The 10,194-nt window shown below is 40.8% G+C and overlaps 1 protein-coding gene across 2 annotated transcripts; it reads right to left on the reverse strand.

Moving 5' to 3' along the window:
• Positions 1-3,816: 3,816 nt before the first annotated feature.
• LOC120519220 (gamma-crystallin M2-like) lies at positions 3,817-7,641 on the reverse strand. Of its 2 annotated transcripts, none has more exons than XM_039742382.1 (3): positions 7,633-7,641; positions 4,324-4,566; positions 3,817-4,092 (listed from the first exon to the last, which is right to left on the reverse strand). In XM_039742382.1, exons 1-3 carry the CDS (start codon positions 7,639-7,641, stop codon positions 3,817-3,819), a joined length of 528 nt encoding a protein of 175 aa, XP_039598316.1. The 2 variants fall into 2 exon arrangements, with proteins under 2 accessions (XP_039598316.1, XP_039598319.1); XM_039742385.1 differs by having other exon boundaries at positions 3,817-4,081; positions 4,316-4,566.
• Between the last annotated feature and the right edge of the window lie 2,553 nt (positions 7,642-10,194).

Here is a 10,194-nt window from a genome sequence, read left to right on the forward strand (position 1 = left end):
TTATATATTGTTATTTCAGGTGAGCTTTACTTCTATATCTGCTGTTCCATTATATTATAGTCTTTGGAGGACTAAAGATGAGACTTATTGAGGGACAAGCCATTCTTTAAAACAATAAAATGAACTCTTAAGACACATCTGTAATGAAAGGACCTGGGCAGGGGGGATAAGTGGAGAGTGTGCTCAGGGCATTATCTCCCCCAGATCACTAGATGGCAGCCCCCATTAGGTTGCAGCGGTGCCTCAGATTCCTACAGAGTCCATGGAAGTTGCAGTTCGGCACAGCCCTGTTAGGTGCCTCCAGGGGGAGCTGCAGAGCCCTACTTTGTCACACTTTCACCACACCTGGGAGAGCTTCTGGACCTCGCTAAGGAGCCACCTGGAGTAGTTCTTGGAGCATCACAAATGGAGTCACCAGCCTTCATTCAGGGAGCCAGAGTTGGGAGGAGGAGGATGAGGAGGTTGAGGATGAGGATGATGAAGCATGAAGCTTGCCGAATGAGGAAGAAGAAACAAAAGTGCTGGTTTTATTACATATTAGTGCTTGCTGTACATTGCGTGCTGGACATTGCTAGAAAACTGGGGAAACATTTCCCACATCAAAATAAAACCTGTGTGTGTTGCTGGACTTGTGCTGGTGTCTGTCAGTGTAAGGTTTGAGGAGCTGGTGTGTCCTCTATTCGTCACAAGGGCCCTGGCCATCCATTACAACAGATCAGTAAATGTTGTAAAAGTTCAAAACCAAATAGTGGGAGAAAACTATTATGAATGTAATCTTCTGTATGTATGACTACACTAGGTGTCCATTTTATTATTATTTATCTTTATATTTGTGCTTAAATGTAGGTGCCAATGGATTGTGTTTGTAGTTGGCAAGACCAAAAGCTTTGAATATCGTCTGGCACCAAAAGCACAAGTATGGGTGTTTCAAGATCAACAACCCTGGTGCAATGAGATGTCCGACCCAGAGACTTCAAAGCTTGTATGTTTAATGAAGCTCACTGCTTTCAAAACTTTACTGCCACGTGACAGATGATGTCACAACTTCAAACATCACTGATGTGCTGGCCGTGCTCTGACTGCTTCAAATTGTTGCGCTGTCCCACATGCTATGAAAGGGGATGTGAAACTACCACTCGTTTCTTATACACAGAAGAAATTGAATCACCCCTTTATCTGACAATGAAGTAAATATCACTGCTATACTATTCATCTGTGCTGAATCTTATAGCGTGTCATTAATACTCTAGTCCACTGCAGGCATTTTCTCTAAACTGTCTTGTGTGCGAAGGCTAAGGGGCACCAGTGAAGCCCAAACCCCAGACATGAACACACTAACAAAGTTCCAGGTTCATATCAAGGGTGTTTATTACAATTGCCTCATATACACAAAAACAAGTTGTCTTTTCTCTCTTTCTCCTCCTCCTCTCCTCTCCTCTCTCTACTGCACTGCTCTCCTCCAGTCAAGTGTTGCCTTCATTCCTCCCATCTCCGATTCACCTGTACAAGGCAGTATGGCCCATTTCATTGCGGACGCAGGAGTACTTCCCATGCCATAGCTTTACTGGAAGCACTTCTGGGTCATACGGAAGTTAAGTTCCAAATAGTAGGGGGTGTAACTCTCTGCAGCGCCTTCTTGTGGCACCCGTGGTACCCAGCAGGGCTGTGCTACTGGACAACAATTCCTGGCATTCCCTGCCAGGGATCAATATCCAGGGCTCCTGCTGTCTAGCATACTGGGGGAATAAATAGCCCTTATAGACAGTCCTTCCCTTTCATCCCGGCCAGGGATGGCATTGTAAGTATTTCCTTACAACATGGGCTTTTCTACAGGGCAAGGAACCTTTTTCTCTCTTGGCTGGGATGTCCATCCATCGACCTGGGGCTTCCTGTCCAACTAAGGAACCTTCCCCTCTCCTGGTCAGGATGCTCATTGTGAGCTGGCCGAACACAGGTTCAAACAAAGCAGGAACAAATGACAAATATTTGAGACACCAGCTGGGTAATCCCTTTTAATTTTCTCAAACCTCTTGATAAACTTAAACAGGTGCCATCTGGTAACACTTAACATAAGGCAGCAGGGAACAAAACAGAAAACAGCTTTGGCGTTAATTCTAGCTGACAAAACAAAGGAAGGCTTTCCTAGAGCTTTCACTCATCGGAACTGGTCTCGTCAAAAGACAAATTAGTGGAGGAACCTGGTCATTTTATAATGGGATGACCCAAAGAAGCGAAGCAAATTTACCTCATTGGTTTCTGGGAGCTGTGGGGAGAAAAGGAAACAGTGTTAGCGACAGCGCCCCCTCTCGCCCTGGTGGGTTACTGTTTACCTTGAATGAGCCAGCAAGGAGATACTCAGACGCATATGCGTGACACCATTCATCCCAGATGGCATTTACACTTTGTTATAGATCTCTTTGCTCCTTAGGGCAATTATTCCCCAAGTATTAATTAAATAATATCACTCTTTCACATTGCCTCATGGCAAAGAACACCCTGATGTGATAAAGTTGAAGTTTATTATGCATGTACTGTATGGTAGTGTCTTGCCGGTGCTCACCAACTCTGAACGCTGATACATTTTTGCTTTTACATCACAATAGTAACAGTGCTGTCAGGCTGCGGCAACCTGGGCATGAGTCACCTGCAGTATTAGTTGGCATTCCATTATACATATCAGCAGTTTAGTGCCAGCTGCAGGGGAGCCGAAAAAAATGGCAAGCTTACCAATGGCTCAAAGTAATTCCAGCTAGTATGGCAGCAGCAAGTGGTCCTTCTAAGGATAGTGAGCTACCTAAAAGAATCATCAAAAAGATCCACTGGCCCTTGGTGTTGAGCTCATGGCTGCTATGATTTCTGCAACCCACCAGATATCACTATTTTAGGACCCTTGAAGCTTCAGTTCTCTTTCTTGCACAATCAGGAAGAAGTTTCAAAAGTTTTATGGGACTTCATCTGCCCATCACTAGTTTTCAGATGAGAAAATGTCATGGGTGTAGCAAACATGTGCTGACTGCAAGAAAATACACCACCAGCAGTGATCTCAAAGTCAAAAAAGGATTTGTGTATAGAAACTACTGAACGACTCATCAAGGAAGTAGACTACTCTTTAATTGGATAAGCAATCATGAAATTTCCTCCCACAGTCCAAAGACATGCAGTTCAGGTGCATTGGCGATCCTAAATTGCCCCTAGTGTGTGTGCTTGGTGTGTGTGCCCTGTGGTGGGCTGGCGCCCTGCACGGGGTTTGTTTCCTGCCTTACACCCTGTGCTGGCTGGGATTGGCTCCAGCAGACCCCCGTGACCCTGTGTTCGGATTCAGCGGGTTGGAAAATGGATGGATGGATGGATGGATAATGGATGGATGGATAATGAAATTGATGTATTTATTATTCAATTTTCTTTGGTTTTACTCAATTATTTGTGTCCGAATTTGAAAGTTTTTAATGGTATATTGATAATCTAATTTCATTTGTTTCATATTAGTGTCATGCACTGTTCATATCAATTATACCAAGAACTTTGGATTCACTACACATTTTGGAAACATGCATGGCAGCTCCAAACAGAGAAAAATATCAGTGAACGTTAAGTGTGCCTTACAGTGGGCTGGAGTCTCCCCCATGGCAGTTGCCTCCTTATGCCCAGTGTGGCATATGTGTATGATAAGATTAATATCTACTTCTTTTGCTTCATAGGTAGATAGATATACGTTACAAATGGCACAAATCACTCTCACTTGGACACATGCATTCATATTCATATGCTCTCACAACAAACCTAATTTTAAATAATTGCTTTACTTTTATTTATTGCTTAATAAAAATCCATAATGCGACGGAAAGAGCCAATAGCAGAATTCAAGGCTCCCCAATCACTGAATCGCCTGTATTCGCCAGGTCTCAGGAAGTACTGCCTTCCCCTGTAGTTGGGATGTTCATAGAAGATCCAGTAGCCCTCCATCACATTGCAGGAGAATATGTCACGATAACGGAAGCGGTCATAAACGTTGGGGCAGTCATCTGTGAATTCCATCATCTGGCCTCCAAAGTCAGGTCTCTCGTAGACTCTCACTCTGTAGCTACCACGGTACTGTAACAAAATGATTAGCCTTTTAAAATGCAAGTATTTCTTAATATTCCCTATCATTTATTGAAAGTACTTTAGTAATGTAATGATTGTAATCACTGAAAAATTATCCTAACAAGCTTATCAAAAATTAGAATGCTGAAGGTTTTCATTAGGTGCATAAGTTATAGATTACAAGTCCAATGTTTCCAGATCACATTTTATTGTCAACAGAGAAAAACAAGACAAACTTACGGGGGGAATCAAACGACAGGAACCAATGCAGTCATTAAAGCCCATCCAGCGCTGATAGTCAGGATATTCACCACGGTTTAAGATGTACTGGTAGCCCATGTAGCTGGGTTTTTCATAGACCACCCAGTAGCCGCTGTCCACTCGAATGGAGTTGCAGCGGCTGAAGTAGGAGTGCATATCTGCACAGTCGCTGCTGCACTCATAAGAGCGCCCTTGGAAGTTCCTGTCCTCATAGAAAATGATCTGCAAATAAGAAAATGTACCATAAGTACTCTGCTCAAAAAATTAAGGGAACACTTAATAATCACAGTCTAACATCAAGTCAGTTAGGCTTGAGGAATATCAATCTATCCAGTTGAGAAGCATAAGCGTCTGTGAATCAACTACACCTGCTTTGGTGCAAATGAAAGTGACAACAGGTACACAGGAGACGTGACAACAGGATAACCCCGAAAAAGGGAATGGATTTGCAGGTGGTGGCCACATATATTTGCTCTCTCCTTATCCTTCCTTGCTGATTCTTCTCTAGTTTTCCATTTCCTAATGTCCTTGCCACTACTGGTAGCTTAAGGTGGTACTTGCAGCTGATTCAGGTTGAACAAGTAGTGTAGCTCCTCTAGGATGGCACATCCATATATGTAATTGCAAGAACATTTGCTGTGTCTCCCAGCACAGTCTCAAGAGCATGGAAGAGATACCAGAAGACAGGACTATATACTAGGAGAGTTTGACGGGGATGCATCATGATCGGTATCTGCTCCTTTGTGCAAGAAGGAACAGGAGAAGCACTGCCATAGTCACACAAAATGATCTCCAGCTGGCTACTGGTGTACATGTTTCTAACCAAACTGTCAAAAACAAACTCAATGAGGATGGCATGAGGGCCCAATGTCATCTAAGAGCTTACCTGAGCTTACCGCCACTCACAGTGCTGCTCGATTGGATTCACCAGAGAATACCACTATTGGCAGCTCCACCATTGGCACCCCGTTCTCTTCACAGATGAGAGCACATGTGACAGACGTGAAAGGGGTTGGAGAAACCATGGAGAACATTATGCAGCCTACGAACTCATCCAGCATGACTGGTTTGGTAGTAGGTCAGTGATGGTCTGGGGAGGCACATCATTCAAGGGTCACACAGACCTCCACATGCTGGGGAATGGTACTCTGACTGCTGTTAGGTACCAGGATGAAATCCTCAGAGCCACTGTCAGACCTTATACTGGTTCAGTAAGCCCAGGGTTCCTCCTGGTGCAAAGACAATGCCCGGCCTCATGTGGCCAGAGTGTGTAGGCAGTTCCTGGATGACAAAGGCATTTACACCATTGACTGGCCAGTACATCTTCCATCTCTCCTTCATGCCCTTGAGACTGTGCTGGGAGACGCAAGGATATGCCTCCCCAGAAAATCACTGAGCCACTGCCAAACCAATTATGATGAAAGATTTTGCAGGGTGCATAACTTTCATCATGGCATCTTCAGACTCTTTCACTCTTTAATGTGTCACGGCACATATAGATGTGCCATTCTGGATGAGCTGGATGACCTGTGCAACCTAACTCAGCTGCAGGTAACATCTCATGCTACTAGTAGTGACAAGGACACTAGCAAAACACAAAACTAGAAAAGAATCAGCCAGGAAAGATAAGGATATTGCAACTATCAGTGGCCACCACCAAAATCATTCCCTTTTTGGGGGTTATCCTGTTGTTATTTTCATTTTCACCAAAGCAGGTGAAGTTGATTCACAATTGCTTATAGGTTGCGTATCAATATTACAATCTATTAGAACAATTGCGACAAGAACATGTAATCAGCCTAACAAGCTCATCTATCCTGGTCACCTAGATTCTCCAAATCATGAAGTTCCTTAAAGTCCTTCTCTCCACTGTACCGCTTGGTAATTTATTAAAAATGTTTATGGTTGTTTGTGTGACTCAAATCATGATTCTTTGGTCACATTTCAGTAGAACTGTGAATTGTTTAAATACTTAGCAATAACTGTATTAAATATTTAGATTTGATTTTCTGATATGTTTAAATGTATTGTCTTCAATCTAAAAATGTTGTTGATAACGTATCCCTAACATTAGTGCCAACGTTCTCTTTGCCTGACTATTGAATTGGTACAGAACTGGAACAGGAATCTACAGTAGACAGCTAAAAATGCTGAAATGGTTAGAAGCATGACATGTTTTTGATTAGATTTGATTTGATATACTTTGTTAATTCCCGAGAAGAAATTGTCTTTCACATGACCTTTGGGTGTCAGAGTGCAGTGTCAGCCATTGTAGAGCAATTTTGCGATTCTGTACAACTACTTGTTTGTGTCGAAGTGAATTAACTAATTGAGAAGAAGCCACAATAATTATGTATTGACCATAAAAAAGAAAAGAAAGCTGAACCTAGGAAGAGAAGATTGGGTACCGATGATTAAGAACATCACTATATACTAAAATGACAATGCTTACACAGTATTTTTAGAGCACACCAATTGTATGTTATTACTATGTTTTTTTCAATATTTTGCTTTCATTGGTCATGTTTTCTAGGAAACGCAGTGCCTGTTTTTTCATTTTGTTTTTCAGATATGACAAAAAACTCTTTGTCTATGTTTCAGGCAGGGAAAAAAGGGAAAAGCAAGGGTAGCTGATAACTCCTAGCTACGAGAATCTCCCCTTACCCTAACAGAACCTTTGCTCAGTTGTGAACATCTCAAAGGATACAACTTGGCTTTAACTGGCACCCAACGTGGAACCACTGACAACAATCACTTTTGGGAGAATGTATGATGTGACATTGTGTGCACTTCCTGAAAGATGAGTTCATATATAAAGATGATCAAAGGCAGCAAGTTAATTCTGTAAAGAAACCTTGTAACCAGCTGACATGGCTTGATATTCGTGCACTGACCTCTTTGCTTCTTAATGGAATTCTTATATTGGAGCAGTACCCACTGTCCATAAATATCACAATTCTTCTTCAGTGCTCTTTTTGTAAATGAAATGACATATCTGTTTTTTTGTTTTATTTTAAAGATTTAGTTTAAATAAATGGTTATTGTGCATTATAGAAGGTTTTTAAGGTAAAACGTTAATACATAATGTATTACGGCGTAAAAGTATTAAAATTAGTTTTTGGGGGTATGTAAGTATTTTTCTGGGTTTCAATTTTGTATCACCTCGAATGCATTTTTGTCTAGAAAATATACATCAATATAAAGGAAAAAAAAAAGTGAGATTTATCACAACAAAGCCTAACAATATAATTAAAATCTGAGATATAGACATTTAAAGCAAAACTGTACCTTTCCCATTTTGTCGGTTCAGTGCTGCTCGTGGAATGTTCACTTCCACAACCCTTTATAGTATTGGCGACCAATTGGGGCTTTTTGTTATTTAAACTAACTCATTATTTACACCAGCAACAAATTCCATAGAGTTCAATTCACTTTTGTCAAAGCACAGGTCGAGAGATGTGTGGCTTAATTCAATCCTAAAGCTTCCTGTGTAAGCAAATACAGGTCTGCTTTTGAAAGGGCGGATAAAAGATTTGCTGAGCTTATCATTCATTTATTACTGTAGGTAAAACAAAAGTAATCGCTGTCATTCAGATGGCATGGAGTACAGCTGCTGTGTGGAGAAAACACAAGATAAAGCTTCAGAATTTGTATTCCAGACCAAAAATGATTAACTGAAGAAAAAATCGTCCTTCAATCCATTAACTATTGCACAATAACTTGTAGTGAAATAGAACAATGAGAGCAGGTGTTTGTTTGATATTCAAGAAGTAAAGAAAGTTCTACATTTAAGACAGATGTGTATTAAATTAAATATTAATTATTCAAAGAGAAATTAGAATATGAACTAAACATTATATCAAATAAGCATAAAGTTATTGATTCTAGATCAGCATAGTCTGAAAAGTAATTCAAGTTTTAAAATACTCATAAAAGAGAATCAAGCTATTAAAATGAAAAACTGGCCAAAAATGACACACCACATTCCAATAAATGTGCAACAGTAATAATAACTGACTTAAATATACTTCTCCAGTAAGCCAGCATGTGTCATAAATCTGTAAAATAAATAAAATCGGTAAATAATGAGCCAACACCCTTCAAGGCACTTACGATTTTTTTTTGTTTGTAGTTCGATCCTCATTACCTTTATTTCTCAAATTCATTTTATGCCTCCCTGGTCCCCGTAAAACTCAATTCACAAGGTAATTTTTGTTGTACTGTGTGAACATTTCAGCCCGGATCACAGACAGACACTAAGGACCCAAGTACCAAAGCACACGTGATTTTATTTATATAGTTCCAACAAGTACCAACATGCTTTATTTTTCTCCCTTTCATTTCTTCTTCTTTACCGCTCTCTTTCTCGCTCTCTCTTTCTTTCTCTTCCACTCTCCCTACAGCAAGCTTCGTCCTCCTCCTCCTGACTCCGTCACCTGGAGTAGTGTTTGCTGGCCCCTTATATAGGTCACCCGAAAGTGCTCCAGGTGTCTGATGTTGTGTTTCCGGCAGCACTTGCGGGTGTGGCGGAAGAGCTGCTCTCCATGGCTCAGCAGAAATTGTAGCACCTCCTGGCAGTGCCCGCGGATCCCAACAGCGCTGTATCAAACTCCAAGTCCCATGAAGCCCTGCAGGAGCCCAAGGCACTGCTGCAACCCAGGGGCTGCCATCTGTCGTTCTGGGGGAGCTGATGCTCTAGCCACATTTGCTCCCCCGGTGCTCCCAACATGGAGGCGTCCTACCACAACTGCCAGCGTATTGATTGTTCTGTGGAATGCTTCCTACTATGGATGCTACATATGGTAAAGGTTGCTACTTTGATGCGGAAGCATATTTAGATTTTTCTTACATATGTGTATACAAGTGTCCTCCAAGTTCAAGTTATGACTTTTCCATTTAAGAAGGGTTTATCGTAACAATACTCTTCCTTGCGTTATAATCCATCTCATTCATAATGACAAGACTCAGTGTGGTGTTTTCTATTGGGTGCTATTGACAGCAGTATGACGGAAAGATATGAGAAGACAAGTAAACTAGCTAACCGAATCAACTGGTAGCTGCCACTCATTTTCAAACTCTACTCTCTTGTTTTCTCACAACAATGGAAGAGAAATGGGCAGGAGATGTGGATGGGCCAGGAATGGAGTTTGAAGAACCTGATTCCTCCTCCATCTTAACCTTCTCCATCACTATCTCACTCTTCATTGCAATCACCAACCAACCAACCAACAACAATGATGTTATCACCACCCCAGCACTCTTAACTTGTTTTGTTAATTTGTTTTTTTTTATCTTTATTGTGCCGTTATTGTTTTGTTGTTGCTAGTTTTTTTATTTAAAGGATGAATACTGTGCACATTAATAATGAGTATTGTATGTCTGCTTTGTTTGAAAATGTAGGTGTATGCTGCATAATATGGTGGTGGCTATGAACAAGATTAATAGGAGATGGTAAATGGCCATATTGGTGAGTTATTAAACAAGGCATAATGCCTCATGAGAGTGTGTTTTGATAACATATTGAACTGTTTATGTTTATTCTTAATGAATTAGGTATTATTTTAGGAAAAATGGGCATCAGTTTTGGGATTATATACATTTTTTTCCCATTGAAATTAATTTTAACTGAGTGAAACGCGCGCCGTTGCCCAAGAGGAAAATAAAGTCTTTTTTTTTAAATTGTTAGAGAAAAATATAATTAAAAAAAAAGCAACTTTAAAAATAAAAATTACTTAACAAACAATGAAGACTCACCAATGTGCTTGTCTTGCGGCCTTGTATGTATGTTATCATCCAGTTAACACTCAGAACCAGCCAACTCTATTTAATTTCAAAAGCAGCAGGGGCGCG

This window comes from Polypterus senegalus, chromosome 1 (assembly GCF_016835505.1).
Source record: "Polypterus senegalus isolate Bchr_013 chromosome 1, ASM1683550v1, whole genome shotgun sequence".
NCBI classification, from domain to species: Eukaryota; Metazoa; Chordata; class Cladistia; order Polypteriformes; family Polypteridae; genus Polypterus; species Polypterus senegalus.

What these genes read in the sequence shown, in the direction of transcription:
- LOC120519220 (XM_039742382.1), bottom strand. An exon ending in CCTGTCGTTTGATTCCCCCC is followed by an intron (nt 4,093 to 4,323) that starts GTAAGTTTGTCT and finishes ATTTTGTTACAG; the next exon opens with TACCGTGGTAGCTACAGAGT.